The following is a 19,253-nucleotide window of genomic DNA, read 5'->3' as shown; positions in this document are numbered from 1 at the left end:
CTTGCAAGTCGTCGATGTTATCTATCAAGCTTCGGGTCGTTGCGGTCCACCGAGTGCGACGTTGAGCGACCGTGGTTCATTGTACAGTGATTGGTAAGGTTGCATGGTTTTCCAATGAAAGACCAATCTCATAGATACACGAGTCATGATTTTATAACCTATTTTTATTATATATATATATATATATATATATATACACACACTTAAAAATAGGTTTACAGATTTCTTTGACAACTTTGCCACTTGGTCCGATTGAGATTTTCGGTCAAACTTCAAAGCGCAAGGTGCCAATCACGAATTTCTTCAAGCTAGTCCTAGTGTACCACTTGTCTACCACTAAATCAAGGCACATAGTAAAATCTTCATATTTTTTAACTATCAAAATTCAAATTTTTTGGAGTATTGTTTTAACACATCCAGATGAAGTTAAATTTTTTGTTTTGACGTTTAAAACGTTCTTGAATGTTGTATGGTTTAGTTAAACATTCATATTAGATTTAGAGTTTGTTTATCTTTGCTAACGTTTGCACCAATATATATCCCTACAAACGATCATTTTTTCAATCGTCGAATCAAGCCCACAATCGATGACTAAGTTTATCTCCTAATTCACACTACAGAATATACGAAGAATTTGCATGTTGAGATTCTTTGGCCGGAAGGCGGCGGAACCACGACGGTGTTGTGGCAACTTGGGGCAACACACGATGATCCTTTTGGTAGCCGTGATTCGTTAATAACAGGGAGCTTGGTCGATTTTGCTTGTTAGGGAGAGATAAAAGATCAAGAGAGAATTTAGGTTGATTTTGTTGTGTTGTATCCTTTTTTTTATATCAATTCTTGATATTATATATACATATTGTTGTGAAAAAGTAAAAATTTATGGTAAAAAGTAAAAATCTCAAACTCTCAAAATTTACCAAACTACACACTTTATAATATTTTTCTCTCTACTCAATTGTGATTTTCTTCACAAATGAGAGATCTATTTATAGGAAATCTTTACAAATAATCCAAAAATAAAATACATCATTACCTACATCATCACACACTAATTTTCAATATTTACAACTCTTATTTTCAACATTCAAATATTCAACATTCAAATATTCAATACACACATTTTAAATATATTTTTCAACACTCCCTCTTGTGATGATGATCATAATGATTGTCTTCATTATGTGTTTTTATACTGCCTCGTTAAAAACCTTACTAGGAAAAACCCATTGGGATAAAAACCATAGCAAGGGAAAAAGAGTGCAGTCACGTAAACTCCCCCTCATGTTGACACGAACAATTCTTCACAAATTTCGTAGATTGCGCATCCCAATATTATATATATGCTTTCTGAATATTGACGTAGGAAGCGCCTTTGTGAAGAGATCTGATGAATTTTCACTTGATTGAATGTGACGAACATCAATACATTTATTCTTCTCAAGCTCCTTGGTGAATGCGAAGAACTTAGGAGGAATATGTTTAGTTCTGTCGCTTTTTATGTATCCTTCTTTCATTTGAGCAACACATGCAGCATTATCTTCATATAGTATCACAGGCTTCTCGTCGAATGATAATCCGCATGAGATTTGGATATGTTGGGTCATTGATTTTAACCACACACATTCACGACTTGCTTCATGTAGTGCAATAATCTCGGCATGATTTGATGAAGTTGTTACGAGCGTTTGTTTCTGTGAACGCCAAGAAATTGCAGTGCCTCCACGAGTAAAAACATATCCAGTTGGGAACGTGCCTTGTGGATCAATAAGTATCCAGCATCGGCATAACCAATTATACTTGGATTAGCATCTTTTGAATACAAAAGTCTCAAGTCTGTCGTTCCTCGTAGATAACGGAATATATGTTTAATTCCGTTCCAGTGTCTCTTTGTTGGATATGTGCTAAATCTTGCCAACAAATTTACGGCAAAAGATATATCAGGCCTTGTACAATTTGTAAGATACATAAGGGCACCGATAGCACTTAGATATGGTACTTCTGGACCAAGAATATCTTCATCTTCTTCACATGGTCGGAATGGATCCTTTTTTATGTTTAATGATCTAACAACCATTGGAGTACTTAAAGGATTTGATTTATCCATATTAAAACGTTTAATGATCTTTTCTGTATAATTTGTCTGGTGAACAAACATTCCACATTCTTTTTGTTCAATTTGTAAACCCAGACAATACTTGGTTTTTCCAAGATCCTTCCTTTCAAATTCTTCCTTCAAGTATGACACAACTTCTTGAATTTCCTTATTCGTTCCAATGATGTTTAAATCATCAACATATACAGCAATAATTACGCATCCGGATGTTGTTTTCTTAATGAAAACACAAGGGCATATTGAATTATTTACATATCCCTTTTTCATCAAGTGATCACTTAGTCGATTATACCACATTCGACCAGATTGCTTTAACCCATATAATGATCTTTGTAATTTCACAGAATAACATTCTCTGGGTTTTGAACTTTGTGCTTCAGGCATCTTAAATCCTTCAGGGATTTTCATATATATATTACTATCAAGTGATCCATATAAGTAAGCTGTAACAACATCCATAAGACGCATTTCTAAATTTTCAGATACCGCCAAGCTAATCAAATACCGAAACGTAATTGCATCCATCACGGGAGAATACGTTTCTTCATAATCAATTCCAGGCCTTTGAGAAAAACCTTGTGCAACAAGTCGAGCTTTATATCTCACTATTTCATTTTTCTCATTTCGCTTTCGAATAAAAACCCATTTGTATCCAACAGGTTTTACACCTTCAGGTGTAAGGACTATAGGTCCAAAAACATTACGTTTATTTAGCGAATCCAATTCAACCTGGATGACTTCTTTCCATTTTATCCAATCCTGCCGATTTTTACATTCACCAAAAGATTTTGGTTCATGATCTTCATTATCATTTATGATGTCGATTGTCACATTATAAGAAAATATATCATCAATTTCTTCTATATCTTTTCGGTTCCATATTTTTTCAGTATTAATGTAATTGATAGAGATTTCATGATTCTCGTCAGTTTGTGGTTCTGACAGAATATTTTCATCATCATGTGTTTCTTCAGGAACACCATTCTCTATTTTGTGATCATCATGTGTTTCTTCAGTAACATCATTCTTTATTTTGTGATCATCGTGTTTCTCTATAAATTTTCTTTTTCGAGGATTTTTATCCTTGGAACCGACTGGCCTTCCACGCTTCAGGCGTTTAATGACATCGTGAGTATCTTCAATTTGTTTCTTTGGAATTTCAATTCGAGCAGGGGCATTTGCAGCATGTATATATGATTTAGTTACCCCTTTTGTGTCAGCAAATACATCTGATATTTGATTGGCTATTCTTTGCAAGTGTACAATTTGTTGTACATCTTTTTCACATTGTTTTGTTCTTGGATCCAGATGTAACAATGATGATACATGCCATGTAATTTTCTTTTCGGTATGTTTCTGTTCTCCCCCTAACATTGGGAAGATTTCCTCATTAAAATGAAAATCAGCAAAACGTGCTGTGAACACGTCGCCTGTCTGAGGTTCAAGATATCGAATGATTGATGGACTATCATAACCGATATAAATTCCAACCTTTCTTTGAGGTCCCATTTTCTTTCGTTGCGGCGGTGTAATAGGCACATACACCATACATCAAAAAATTCTCAGATGAGAAATGTCTGGTTCTTTACCAAATGCAAGCTGCAATGGGGAGTATTTATGATATGCACTTGGTCTGATGCGAATTAATGAAGCAGCGTGTAAAATTGCATGTCCCCATATAGAAATATGGAGCTTTGTTTTCATAATCATTGGTCTAGCAATCATTTGTAGACGTTTAATCAATGATTCAGCCAATCCATTCTGTGTATGTACATGAGCAACATGATGCTCAACAATGATTCTCATAGACATACAATAATCATTGAAAGTTTGGAAAGTAAATTCACCAGCATTATCAAGTCTAATTTTCTTGATTGTATAATCGGGAAATTGATTCCTCAATTTTATTATTTGAGCAAGTAATCTTGCAAATGCAACATTTCGAGTTGACAATAAACATACATGTGACCATCTGCTGGAGGCATCAATCAATACCATAAAGTATCTGAATGGTCCACATGGTGGATGGATTGGTCCACAAATATCACCCTGAATACGTTCAAGAAACATTGGTGATTCAGTTTGGATTTTGGCTGGTGATGGTCTTATAATAAGTTTTCCAAGAGAACATGCTTTACATTGAAACTTATTATTCTGAAAGATCTTCTGGTCTTTCAGCGGATGACCATGTGTATTTTCTATAATTCTTCGCATCATTGTTGAACCAGGATGTCCCAATCGATCATGCCAATTGGTTAATATTGAAGAATTATCAACTACCATGTTTGATTCAATCGGACTTATATGTGTATAATACAATCCAGTAGGGAGCATTGGTAGTTTTTCAATCACATATTTCTTTCCTGATTTATATGTGATAAGACACATATATTTCTTATTCCCTTCATTCATTGTTTGAGTATCATACCCATGGGAATATATATCATTAAAACTCAACAAATTTCTTTTCGATTGTGGTGAATATAAAGCATCATTGATCAAAAATTTTGTACCATTAGGTAACAAAAATTGTGCTTTACCACATCCTTTAATCAAGTCTACAGGACCTGATATTGTATTCACCGTTGTTTTTGTTGGTTTTAGTTCCAAAAAATATCTTTTATCTCGGAGGATAGTTTGCGTTGTACTACTATCGGGTATGCAAACTTCAGCTTTGCTCATAGCATTTTCCATTTTTTGAACTTCAAAAAAATATGCAATGAAATAAAATTACTGGCAATATATATTTAAATATAACACATATCATAATTATACAATAAAACATTATATGGATACATGAAAAATAAATTATTGTACATTTATATTCTACCACTATATTGTTCATTTTTAGAGAAATCATTGAGAAAATCTGCAGCATCAATATTGTTCATTTATATCCCACCAACATATTGATCATTTCCAGAGAAATCATTCATAAAATCACCAGCATCAAAATGAGTTGAATCACTCAAATGGTCACTGCGTTCAGTGAAGTTGGTCTCCTTTTCTTTCCCCTTTAATGATTCTTTATAAAGTTTACAAAGGTGTTCAGGGGCTCGACAAATTTTGGACCAATGTCCTGGAGTACCACATCTGAAACAAGAACTTTCATATCTTTTTGAGTGATTCTCATTAACACTTGTATTCTCATGATGCCTTTTCTGTGGATGGTTTGGGACGCTCTTTTGAGATGAATTATAAAAATAACTATCTCTATTGTTTTCAAAACCACGGCCTCGACCACGGCCACGGTCAATTCCACGTCCACGTCCACGTCCACGACCTCGACCTCGACCTCGACCAAAACCTTGTCTTTGAATTTGATTTTGGTTTCCAGGTTTAAATTCATTTTTACTTACAACATTTACTTCTGAAAATGCTGTTAATCCAGTGGGTTGGGGCTGATGATTTCTCATTAATAGCTCGTTGTTTTTTTCCGCCACAAGAAGACAGGCGATGAGTTCAGAATATCTCGCAAATCCACGTACTCTATATTGTTGCTGTAGAGTAATATTTGATGCATGAAACGTGGAAAATGTTTTTTCAAGCATTTCCGATTCTGTGACCTCATGTCTACAAAATTTTAGCTGCGAGATTATTCGATACATCGCTGAATTATAATTGCTGACTTTCTTAAAATCTTGGAATCTTAACATATTCCATTCATCACGAGCGGTCGGAAGTATAACTTCCCTTATATGTTCAAATCCTTCTTTCAATCCTTTCCACAAAGCCATGGGATCTTTTTCAATTAAATATTCACATTTCAATCCCTCGTCGAGATGTCGACGCAAAAATATAATGGCTTTTGCCTTTTCTTGTGATGTCGATATGCCATTTTCTTTTATTGTCTCACTTAGACCCAATGACTCAAGATGCATTTCTACATCGAGAGTCCATGGCATATAATTTTTTCCAGTGATGTCGAGCGCAACAAATTCGAGCTTTGTCAAATTTGACATGGTGGTACTAAAAAAAATTACGATGCATTTTATTAGTTAATGAATATTGCAATACAAAGTAATGGATAAACAACAAGTACAAGCATTTGTAAAAATAAAGAAAACACACGAGGAAGATATTCTCCGATAAATAAAAGACTCGTGAGTATGATAACCAAAATAATTAAAAATAACCTTGAGAAAGCCATCTTCTTTTTTTTTCGAAAATTTAGTGAAGAATAATTTTTAGAGAAGAAGAGAGTTGGAGTGATTGAATGTGTTTATGAGATCATATTTATAGGGAAAAAACTAGCCGTTTTGTTACCGTTTATGACCGTTGGTGTGTAAAAAAATAAAGGTATGTATTTGTATAATTTTATGGTAATAATATGGTGTATATAATATTAGACATATTTAAATAATTATGTATATCATATCATATTATTATAATGATGTGTCATAAGATATTTTATTTAAAAATCTTAAAGAATTTTATACTTGTCGTATCCCTTACCGGGAGTGTGGGATGTCGTCTTAACATCCTCCTAGGATTTATAACAAGTTTTTCAAAAATTTATTTTTATTATTAATAATAACATTATATTATATATTAAATATATACACAATAAATAAATAATAGTAAAATAAATATTATTACTTTTGTTACCTTTTTCTTCTGTTTGGAGCTTGGAAAAGGATGAAGGACTTTTAGAGCTTCGTGCTGATAACGTGTTGTGAAAAAGTAAAAATTTATGGTAAAAAGTAAAAATCTCAAACTCTCAAAATTTACCAAACTACACACTTTATAATATTTTTCTCTCTACTCAATTGTGATTTTCTTCACAAATGAGAGATCTATTTATAGGAAATCTTTACAAATAATCCAAAAATAAAATACATCATTACCTACATCATCACACACTAATTTTCAATATTTACAACTCTTATTTTCAACATTCAACATTCAAATATTCAATACACACATTTTAAATATATTTTTCAACACATATGAGTCTGGTCTGCCAATCATTCTAGAATCCTATATGATTTAAGATTCAATGATTCTCATTGTCAAAACGTTGTAATTTTCAACTTTTAAAAATACTCAGATAAGATTAATTAATTATGTAGTGTTATTTTAATTGTTGATAACACATGCTATAATATCATTAAAAAAATATTATTTAATTAATTAAATCAATTAATTAATAGATTCCACGATCCTTTTGGAATTCTCGTTAGATATTTTGACTAGGTGAAAATCTATTTGTCAACTTATGAATATATTTTCTTGTTTACAATTTAAATATTGCAGGATTTTTGATTAATTATAATCATAATTGAAAATGTTGACGAGAGCACAAAACTCGTTATTCTAGGAAAAAAAATTTTGAAAGTCAAAATTTTCTACTGATATTTTTTTTCGCAGATGCTTAGTTTGGAATTTTATTCGGTAAAATATGCAATTGCACTCTCCTTACTTATTTAGCAATCAAGATAATTTTCACCACTTTCGATAATGGAATTCAATTATAAAATCCTTTATAATTCATCAAACTAATTCATCAAATTCAACTCTTTGAATTTGAATATCTCAACGGAAACATATAATCCAATATTTGTGTGAACGTCGATGGTTTATGGATATAGATAGTCGTGACTTCATAACTCACGTGATTCGAAAGAATATTTGTTTCTTATATGACATTTACCCTTGTTTGTCTCATTATGTGCATTAACTCATTGATTACAATAATGTCATAACTCAAGTATGATCACACTAATTAGATCATGGTAAATACGTCTAGTAGCATTGTCCCATGATCCCTTAGGTATCAATGATAGTTCCTGCAAGAACCAATATGTTATAATTAGCATACAGTACGGTCTCTTCAACACATATATCCCGATCTAATATGTAACAATTGGTATATCGAGAGCTGCAAATAAATTCGATAATGATGTGATGTATCTTTGAGTAATCATAGTTGCATCGTATGTGCAACTAAAGAAACACTTTTTCCATAATGCAATTTTCTTACTTTAACCAGATATTCTTTGCACTATTAACTCATCATATCACATAGGATCACAGCCATAGGTGACCGATGAATTTCCGACTACAATGCATCAGCTTCTATATATGTCGGGACTACATCCAATCTCGCCAACCGGCGGCTCTCGTCAACTGACGCCCTTATGGAGTCGGTAAATAAGTCAAAGTACAATGCTACTACATAGAGTCTCCATGTTGACTCGGGTCTAAAGACTGTTGATGTACAACCATAATTGCAAACTAATCAGCTCGATAAGTGATAACCACTTGAAAAAGGTTGTTTAATTCCTCATCCAGTTAGCATTCATTTGTATAAATGTACATCTATATGTCCTTATCAATGAAACGTGACATTTATATCAAAGATTCCAATCTCGAGCTCAAGCGACCTTTATCCTTATTTTGTTGAATCAACGATGAATGAGTTTAAAATATACATTACATTTTCTGATGAATTTCATGATCTACGTTGCAAGATAAATCGCATGGTACTATAATATATTCAAGAGATTTATCTATGCAACTTACATATGTATACAAATAAAATAAATGTCATAATTGAATAAAATCATAAAATATTATTAAAATTAAGATCATTTTTATATAAAAGTCAATTAAATCCTAATCACAAGTTATCTCGTTCGACACCCACTCTAAGAAATATATATTACAATATCATTATGCTTTACCAAAGAAAACGAATATTTTGTAGAAATGCAACTTCTTTTATCAAATTTTTTTTTGAAAACATTATTGATATTTACGAGCATCAAAACGCAAACACATGACTTCACAAGATATCTTTCCACCTTGTAGTCATTGTATACCTATAAATCAAATCTCAAGCTTGTCAAAAGCAAAAAACACAGTATAAACAAATGAAATTGCCACTTACATCCTCAGCATAGACCCATGGATATAGAAACACATGGCAATGCAAGTTGCTTAAAATACAAAGAACTTCATACAAAAACTGCTCTACACGCGTTCTAGTAAAAAACATTAAACCGTCTCTTGGCATGAAAGTGATAAAAGTTCCCAAGACTATATGACTGTCGCGTAAAATTTTTCCTCTACAAAGTATTCTGGTAATGCCAACCCATTTTTAGAGACAAGCAACATAGATGGTGAAAAGCAGGAAGCTGCAACATAAGCACATTGCACAATGTCATCGAGAAGGATGGGTTCTGGTGACTAGGAGTGAAAAGCCATGAATAAGTTCTGCCTCCTAGCATGTTCGGGAATAAGGCGATGGATAGTGTCTGGAGGTATACCCATCAGCTCTGTGAAGAATAAAAGGACGTAACAAGATGCTTATGAAGCTAAGCAGATACAATACATCAATTTTTTTTTTTCATACGATTATCACCAATTCAAATTTAAAAAATGAGTTTAATATACCTTGGGGTTTAAAGTTAAAGAGTGGAGGAAGTGGTCGACCATTCGGAAGTCGAGTGTTGGGATCCCTTAATTCATCAAAGAACGGATGAATACAAGCTTCTAACTGCCATGCCAAAAGAAAAAGAAAGGTTTATATTTTGACTTGTCTTATTCAAAAGAGAACCTCAGCTGTTAATGGTGAAAGGTGCACTTACAGCAGTGCATCTGAGATTTGGCGAGTATTGGAAAAACCGACATACTAGGTCCACAGCCTCTGGAGGTAGACGCTTCTGGAAGACCTGACATTGGAAGCAGCTGATGTATGAGCAGCTACTTTTTCTTTATCATTATCATAAAACTTATCGTATTTACTAAGTGCCAACAAACACATGTATAGATATGAATCATTCCTAAATGGATAAAATATTATCAGATCGAGAATAAAATCAAATACGATAAAATCCAATATTTTTTCGGGTAGAAATCCCAGAAATTTTTCCACCTTTCCCACACTCCACCTCAAGCACATGAAAGAACATCAGTCTTTCCCAGCTTGCATACATTCTCCACTCAAATCCTGAGGTATGCTGTGCTTTTGTAAGAACATCAGCTTCTTGCAATATTTTATACAGATGGTAGGAAGACTAATTGGTTCTTGCATAAAAATGTGCCACCTTTTCCTAAATGTAGCAAAACCAAACATACATACTTCTACCTGGCGGATTCATGATTTTTTTGCTATTATTATTTTATTTGTTTTATATAATTATTACTATAATAAAAAAATAAAAAAACATTATTACTATTGTTGTTTTGTTATAATTTATACTACTTTATTAAGGTAATGAGATCTACATTAACTAGTTTAAGCGTCATGTTCTGTTACTTTTTTTAATATAAATAATATCCCTATGACAACAGTTATTTTACCACTGATTGTTGCTATTATTGTTGTTGTTAGATTGGCTTAGGGTTTTATCTTAAACTAATTGTTGGGGTTGTTATTGTTGTCGAAGTCATCACCGTTATTATAATAGAAATTAAAAAAACTTACTGTTATTATTATTGTTGTGTAAACTACTATTATTTTTATTCTAGAAACAACATTATCAGTAATAATAATGATTATTATTCGTATAAAACTTTATAAATTATTGCTATTGTGTAATTATTACTATGATTATTATTAATTATATTATCACTATTATTATTGTTGTTGAAAAATAAATATGAAGCAAGACAATTTAAATAATTACAAACTATATGGCATTTATGAAATTTCTTATACTTCCCTTCTTCCTTCCTATTTGTTTGTCACCATCAACATCATCTGCTCTAATTATTTTTTAAAAAATTATCGTTTAAATACTCTTATAAATAAATTGGGGAACTGGAAAATCGATGGGACTGGTTCACCTAAATTTTAAAAATAAAAAATGAAATGGCAGAAATCATTATTTCTATTAGGTTGTGCTTGATGGATTCGATAACGGATTTCAAATTTATTGGTGTTACTTGTGGGTCATTTATAATCCATCACTCGATATTTTCTCATATCAAATCCTATTTCTCTATATCAATTTCATCAATTGAATCATAACTTTATATTGTATTTGGATTGATGAATTTGAAGCTAGAGATTTCAAATCCATAATAACAAATTTATTGTTTGTTTGGGCTGACAATGAATTTCAAATTTGAATGTTATTTTTTAAGTTATTATCGTGGATTTAAAATTCATCACATCTCAATGTGGAGTTATTTCAAATATTCTCTTTAAATATTTCTTCTAATCCAAATTCGTCTATTCAAACACAACCGTGAATTCGGCCATGTTCCTGCACAATCAATCACACATCAATCTATCACGACATGTGATTGATTGTTCTACTTTAGCAAAGTGAGTGGAAAAAATGCAAAAACTAATTAAGATAAAACCCTAAGCCAATCTAACAATTACTGCAGTAGCCATGACGAAGTAACTAAGTAGGTTCAAACGTTCTTCATACATAAATCCATATGACAATATACCTATGCGCCAAAAAGAGACAGAAAACAGCTTTCTGCCAAGATTGTTGAAAACGACTGTCATGTAAATACTACTAACGATCCGATCCATCCAGACAAAAAGATAGAAAGCAAAGGGAAAATACCTTGTGCCAAGGGTGGGGCTTGATCTGTGGAAACTTGAACTCCGTATAGTTAGGATTCATACATTTGATCTCTTCTCTTGTAGGTGTTCCCAAAACCTGTATTTCATCAACAACAAATAATGACTGAAAATATTTGATGTAGTATAATTACTTTCGAGAAGGCACTTTAGGACTTGGGATGCTATGCTGGAAGAATATGGAATTTTATTTTTCAGTTCATTGAAATAATTTACCATGGAAACAAAGTTCAGATATCATAACATGCGCCAGCTAAATACTAAAAACTAAATCCTAATGATTGCTAAAATTTAAGTCACCTTAATAATCTCCACAAGCTGATCAACTCCACTCTCTCCAGGAAATAAGGGCTGTAAGATCAGAGAGAAACTTCTGAGTGACAAGCTAAGGCATATAACATTGTAAAGTAATGTTTACACATCATCATAAAACCACCTGTCCAAGTAGTAATTCAGCCATTACACAGCCAGTCGACCATATATCAATTGCAGTTGTATATTCAGTTGCACCAAATATGAGTTCAGGAGCACGGTAATATCTTGAACAGATATAGGATACATTGGGTTCTCCTTTCACCTGATGAAGGAATCATGGGAATCAGCAACAAGAAACAGCACATAATCATGTGGCATTAAGACGTACCAAAACTTTGGCGCTGCCAAAATCACAAAGTTTTAGCTGATGCGTGTGTGGATTCACCTGGGAGTATATCAATATGGCTTCAGCATTTGAGTAATAATAAAAGAAAAAGGTAAAGGATGAAGAAAACACCAATATACTCCTGAGTTTCCTGAGTGTTACTCAGCACGACTCTACTCATCTACTTTTTAGCCAAACCGGTAAAATGATTCCCATTTAGCCATTTTTGTACTATTTTTTACAAGCCATATCACATCATACAAGATAATTCAACATCATTCATTTCCGACATGCAACCAGCCAGAAAACTCTCCATTTTAAGTAGCACAACTGGAAAAGGACCCATGATATATACAACAGTTTCATGGTAAAACTCTCGATAAAATGACTAGCTTTTAGATGAATAGGTAAAATTCTTATTACCTCTGAAGCCAGAATTGTTGTCTTCGAGATTTTTTGTTTTTGAGACCAGTTTAGTCTGCCACTTTCACAGTTACATCGAGTCCTCTTATAACAACTTACAAAAATTTCTTGCCACAATCAATTACGTTGAGCAGAAGTTATTAATGTATTCAAATTACTCCGTAACACTTTAACATTAGTAAATACCTCTTTTGGTGGTTGTGCAGCAGAATGTCCAAATATATTTAATTATTTCTTAGCTGGAAACTTGTCCATCAGTTAAAGGAAAAACCATAATAACATATGCAAATTTAAAACATTATTGCTTTCAGAAAGGAAAAACAAGAAGTAAATGCAACACTTACAAATAGTATAGAAAACTTACAAGTAAATTCTGAGGCTTTATGTCACGGTGACATATACCAATACAATTATGTACATAAGCAAGAGCTCGACATATCTACACCAACAGAATATATAAACGATAAGAGTGATGCTATATAATGCAAAAATTAAACTCCAAAGTATAATTTTTCCGTGTATAAACTTCAATAGATTTCCTTTAAACTCGCACCAACTGAGAAAATCGCAAGAAAAAGTCTACATCTCGAGAAAGTAAATCTTGACCAAATCTCGTTTCATAACCAATGGATATAATCTCATGGAAAAAGACTTAGTAAGTAGAGCATAACATAGAACATCTGAAAAGAACTATCAGAACTTTACTGGAACTTGGCAGTGTATCCAATTATATCATATAATATATTTAATGCTCAACATTTATGAAGAAGGTAAAAACTTTCAGCAACATCACGTTAAAATAAAAAAGGTTTGCATGAACTCAGCCACAAAATAATCCCCAAGTTCAAAATGCTACAATGCAAGGGGCACCCTAAGTTAATTTTATCTGCTGAAAAAGAAATTGGCAAGAGTGTCCAGTATCATTAAAAAACCACATGTAAAGGCCAGGAGAAGTTGGGATTGTTCACCCAACAAAACATGTTACACAAAGTTGTATAATCTGCAATTAGAAGCTTTTAAGTTTGACATGGCGTGTGCATATGTCTAGTGAGAAGTGATATTTATATCATCATTTTGCTAATATTTACTCGTCAGTATTGGTGCTTATTTGGAACTATTCATTCCTATTCGTAAGTGCACTGACGGTATTTCTACCACATTTGTAGGTTGACAAAAGCATGAATGTAGTATAATTATGAAAGAAGTCAAAAACACTCGTGTGACGTAGACTCAAGCCAGTGGACACATTGAAAGAATCAGGGAAATAGCCAAATTGCTAAAAAAATTAGACAGGAAGGACCACAGATCCAACCCTGAAACTTGGTCATGTCCCTGCATGCATGAATCAAATGAAGCACAACCATGTCTTCAAGGGCCTCAAGAAGTTGAACACTTGATTTTTAAGGGGTAATTTTGAGGATATGACGAGCCATTGCTGTGAGAGTTTCTTTATCTATTTTTCTGAACTTTATTTTCACGGCTTCCGATAATTCATTTGTGTATGGAAATGTATATTTGAATTTTGAGGCATGACTACATTTATGTATTGACTACATTTATGTTTTTATGGAATTGTCTTTGTTCCTTACATTTATCTTTTGATATTGGATTAGGATTGTGCACAAATAGTATGGTCATTTATTTGCATGATTTAGTTCTTCATTTAGAGGTGGAAATGAGATTGATTAAGATTTGATAGAAAAACTAACGAATAAAAAAATTAGTAAATCTACTAGAAATAAATTCAACTTTTTCGTACAGATTTAGATGAACTACTAATTTGTGGATCATCCATGTGTTTTAATTTGATTAAATCTGAACATAAATATCATGGACTGTTAGAATAAATTAAACTTGTTTATTCAAGAGATAGTCTAATAATTAAAAGAGGAATTTTTGCCGCAAATTAAGCAACATCTTTTGATTCAATTATTTTGAATAACATGTCAATGTTAGGATAGCTTGGTATCATTGCTAATTGATCCTCGTCACTTGCTTGTTTGAAAATCTTTTGAATTCTTACCACTTTTCTTAAAAATCTGTATTTATTTAATTTTTTAACTTAGTTTTAATTGAAATCAAATCCCTCATTTATATTATCCTGTCTAACTTAGGTTTAAGTAATTAAATCCTCGTAATTAAATATTATTCTTTGAGGGAACAACTTATTCTCAATCCAATTATTCTATTCATTGATCTAGTACATGTGAGTCCCATCACAATTATACAACCATCTATCCAAATTAATAGGAAGAAAAAATGCAACCTGTGCAACTCTGAGTTAATGCCTTTGCATTGTTGCTTGTCACCGTCTATATTCGAGTTGATGAAAATGTTTATAGACTTGGGCATTAGACATAGTTCTGGCCTTAGTTGTGTAGGCATCTGGCCTTGCGTGGATATAAGCTCACAAACACAAACTAATAACAGCAGACAGTGACATTCAAAGACATTAAGCAAATAAGTAGAGCAATAGAGGAGCAGATACAAAAAAAAAAAAAAACAGCATCCCAAAATTCATGATGCTGTGTAGATTCCCAGAAATATGAAAGTAACAGTAGACATCAATAACTCATCATCTTGGCCATGTTTTTGCATGAGGAACATATCATACACAAAAATGGCCGTCAGGAAGACGTCAAATACTCGACAGCTGTCCTCAAATAAGTTTCTAAATTCATAAGTTGTTTGAAAACAACGAGAAACACAATTAAATACCTGATATGTATAAAGTTTGACGTATATCAATGGCATCCCCTGGTTCAGCCTGCTATATTGCCGAGCAATACGATTCACAGTCTCAGGAACATATTCCAGAACAAGATTCAAGTATAGCTCTTCCTTCTCAGTTGTTGAGAAGAACGAATGTCTTAGAGCTACAACATTGGGATGGTCCAACATTTGCATAATCTGCAATTCCCTATTTTTGTAGCGCTTATCCTGAAGAACCTTTTTGATAGCAACAATTTCTGAAGTCTCCCGACATTTTGCCTGTCACGAGAAGTTTGAATAATAAAAAAGGCACAATAAGAGCAGTGATACAACAGAAAATGCCCATAGACAGGCACAAAACATATGAAAACATTTACTTAGCTCACTTGGAAAACTACTCCAAAAGAGCCAGTTCCAACAACATGTTCTGCTATGTAACTGACCAGCTGTTAACCAAGATAAAGTAGATGTTAAAATCAATAGTCACATTGGTCAAGCACAGGAAACTTCTAGAGAATACTGTCCACCAACCTGCTTGGACTGACCATTTCGACCACCAAGTGTGGTTCTTATGACGTGCCCTGTTTCAGCACCCACACCATCAATTATATCAGGTTCACTGTCCTGCAACATAAGACAGATCTCCATGGTAAGGTGTATCAGAAACCATTGAGGTGACCCAACTGCAAAGAACTCACCCTATCATCATCAAGATCCACTTTGTCCCTCAATCTCATTTCATTCATTTCTCTTCCCAGCCAGTCAACTGAACTAGATGAGACCTTGAAGCCATTAGCAGATCTTGAGCTGCCAGCTCCTCCGTGCCCTAGGCCAGCAGATGCCATGAGCAAGCCTGAGTAATGTTAATATGCTAATATGCTCTTCAATACTTCAAGAGGTGACATTCCTTGTCGGTGATGTCACTTTTACCTACAATGAAATTCAATGTCAATTAAGCCACATAACCGACTTTGTTTGAATAAGAATACAAGCTAATCACTCCAAGTTTGAGTTCAATCGATCAAGTAAATACATATCATGTAAGGTAAAGAAAAATTATTTTTGAATCAGCATCCATCTTCAATATGCATGATAAAAACAAGTTTAGATACTGAATTTGATTGCTCAGCATAAAGAGAAATCAGTTCATTTTTTTTCACGAAAACAGATATCTCTTGTTGACGAACTTAAATAAAACTAGACACATAATTGCTGGAATCAGAAATGCAACTCGAACTGAAACACCAGAATCTGTATCCAGTTGGCACCATCATTATCCACTATAACATTTTTCCCTTTCTAAATGGAGATCCACACTTTGATTCACTCTACAGGCACAAAGTTAAGTGAGGACAGTCGCAGTTTATGTTTATAACAGGACATGGCAAAGTGTAGCAGAAACAGGACACACAATCACAATTGCAGTAACCAGCGATCACACAATGTTCAATCACAGGAGAAGCATCTGTTTTGTTTTGGTGTCGTTTTTGCTCCAGGCGAAAAATTTATCCATTACATCACCTTTCTAGATTACTTGCTATCATCCAACTTATGCTACTGTGGTATGCAGCAGGCACGGAGTAACATTGTATAGTCGGATCTCTTCTGGGGCTGTGCATGGAGATCCACAGTAATAGCAGGACTTTCTGTTTTGTCCTAGTTGCATAATCACCGTAATAATGTCCTTATTGTGTTGAAGAGCTAAAAGTACTTAACTGGATTTCCCTTCTATTCACTCCACTTCCTAGTGGAATCAGCATTACTAATGTTTCATGATAAACCAAGTACTGAAGTTTGAATTGGCTAATTTTACTTTTTTTATTTTTGACATTACAGTGCAAGATGGAATATACAAACCAAACTATTGAAATTAACCAAATATTAACAGAAAGATAAACTGAGACTATCCCAAAAGGAGCTCATGAATAAGTTAAATCACCCGACTCCACAAAATAGCACTAAGCAGCTAACCAACAGAAAATCTAAGCTACATGAGCCCACCTTAAGTCCAGCTACAGTGAGCTTTCTTGAGTCTGGAATGAAGTTAAATTTAGAGCTCAGCAGTTCAATATACTAGCTTTGAGACGTCTCCATTAACACGTAAATTCACCACAGGACTGAGTTAATCCTAACATCGCAGCTGAAAGCATGATTAAATCCTCACATCACAGTTGTATCCGTTCAAAAAGCATGATTCAACAGAGAGCTAGTTCACTAGATCTAACTCCGCTATCACAATTACCTTCAACTTCAAGACCTTCGGATTCACAAAGAAATCCCACTAATAGTGCAGCAGCATCAATCACAAACTAAATAGACCTAAAACACCAACACCATTTTCAAAATTAAATAAAAGCATTCCAAACTAAAACCCACTCACCAGGATCGATATATTGAAAAATCCGATGCAGATCACAAACAGTAATCTGGGGCCCTCAACCAACGAAAGCCCAATCAAATCCACACAGTAAAAAGTCGCTCCAATTAAATAAACATTAGCTTAACACGCACGAATCTATAAAGTAGGATGCTTTGAAAAAAGCTGGAACAGAAACAGCGAGCGTGAACTGTTGAATTTCATTACATCGCACACTTAACCTTTAATTATGATCTGCTTTTCACCATTTTTCATCTCTTTCACAGGCCACTTTTATTCTCTCACTGCATATATATACAGACGAGTGTGTATGTATATGTGTACTTGCATGGTTTTGATTGAGATTTGAGAGTGTGCAGAGTATTTTTGACCAAGGAGTGAAAAAGAGAAAATCTCCCTGGGAAATATTATGGAGCTGCCATGGCTAGACACATTTGGTGCACCCAATCAATGAGGCTCGCACATGCAATAATGTGTGTATATGTAGTTTTTATATAATGTTTATTTTGTTGAAAAATATGTCTTGAACGTTGAAAAATATGGTTTGAATGTTGAAAATAAAAGTTGTAAATATTGAAAATTAATGTGTGATGATGTATGTAATGATGAATTTTTTTTTTTTGGATTATTTGTAAAGAAATTCTATAAATAGATATCTCATTTGTGAAGAAAATCACAATTGAGTTGAGAAAAAAATATTATAAAGTGTGTAGTTTGAGAATTTTGAGAGTTTGATATTTTTACTTTTTAACATAAATTTTTACTTTTTCATAACACGTTATCAGCACGAAGCTTTAAAAGTCCTCCATATTTTTTCAAGCTCCAAAAAACAGAAGAAAAAGGTAACAAAAGTAATAATATTTATTTTACTATTTATTTATTTATTGTGTATATATTTAATATATAATATAATGTTATTATATAATAAAGATCAGAAATAATAAAAATAATTTTCCAAAAAACTTGTTATAAATCATAGGAGGATGTTAAGACGACATCCCACACTCCCGGTAAGGGATACGACAAGTATAAAAGCCTATAAGATTTTTAAACAAAATACCTTATGACACCTCATTATAATAATGTGAAATGATATACATAATTATTTAAACATGACTAATATTATATACACCATATTATTACCATAAGATTATACAAATACATACATTTATTTTTTTGTACACCAACGGTCATAAACGATAACAAAACAGCTAGTTTTTACACTACAAATATGATCTCACAAACACATTCAATCACTCCAACTTTCTCTTCTTCTCTAAACAATTATTCTTCATCTAGTTCAAATTTTCGAAGAAAAAAGAAGATGGCTTTCTCAAGGTTATTTTTAATTATTTTGATTATCATACTCACGAGTCTTGTATTTATCGGAGAATATCCTCCTCGTGTGTTTTCTTTATTTTTACGAATGCTTGTACTT

General features: G+C 33.0%; 1 protein-coding gene across 7 annotated transcripts; it reads right to left on the bottom strand.

The window, feature by feature from the left end:
• Window positions 1–9,054: 9,054 nt before the first annotated feature.
• Window positions 9,055–18,258, bottom strand: LOC142553970 (shaggy-related protein kinase kappa). 7 transcript variants are annotated; one of them, XM_075664553.1, is made up of 15 exons: window positions 18,037–18,258; window positions 17,681–17,757; window positions 17,440–17,578; window positions 16,137–16,368; window positions 15,970–16,062; window positions 15,825–15,884; window positions 15,445–15,717; window positions 13,091–13,165; window positions 12,307–12,363; window positions 12,100–12,240; window positions 11,964–12,014; window positions 11,647–11,742; window positions 9,709–9,792; window positions 9,515–9,617; window positions 9,055–9,396 (listed from the first exon to the last, which is right to left on the bottom strand). In XM_075664553.1, exons 4-15 carry the CDS (start codon window positions 16,281–16,283, stop codon window positions 9,308–9,310), a joined length of 1,269 nt encoding a protein of 422 aa, XP_075520668.1. In that variant the 5' UTR covers window positions 16,284–16,368; window positions 17,440–17,578; window positions 17,681–17,757; window positions 18,037–18,258; the 3' UTR covers window positions 9,055–9,307. The 7 variants fall into 7 exon arrangements, with proteins under 7 accessions (XP_075520668.1, XP_075520666.1, XP_075520667.1 ...); XM_075664551.1 differs by lacking the exon at window positions 17,681–17,757 and having other exon boundaries at window positions 17,819–18,258; XM_075664552.1 differs by lacking the exon at window positions 18,037–18,258 and having other exon boundaries at window positions 17,681–17,806.
• Between the last annotated feature and the right edge of the window lie 995 nt (window positions 18,259–19,253).

The sequence above is a fragment of the Primulina tabacum genome, chromosome 8 (assembly GCF_025594145.1).
Source record: "Primulina tabacum isolate GXHZ01 chromosome 8, ASM2559414v2, whole genome shotgun sequence".
In the NCBI taxonomy this organism is placed as follows: Eukaryota; Viridiplantae; Streptophyta; class Magnoliopsida; order Lamiales; family Gesneriaceae; genus Primulina; species Primulina tabacum.
The sequence above is the reverse complement of the archived record's forward strand: the minus strand, read 5'-3'. Positions and strand labels throughout refer to the sequence as shown.

What these genes read in the sequence shown, in the direction of transcription:
- LOC142553970 (XM_075664551.1), bottom strand. Translation starts at nt 16,283, where the DNA reads ATGGCATCTGCTGGCCTAGGGCACGGAGGAGCTGGCAGCTCAAGATCT. An exon ending in CTTTTGGAGTAGTTTTCCAA is followed by an intron (nt 15,718 to 15,824) that starts GTGAGCTAAGTA and finishes TTCTCGTGACAG; the next exon opens with GCAAAATGTCGGGAGACTTC. An exon ending in CTTTAACTTTAAACCCCAAG is followed by an intron (nt 9,397 to 9,514) that starts GTATATTAAACT and finishes TATTCTTCACAG; the next exon opens with AGCTGATGGGTATACCTCCA.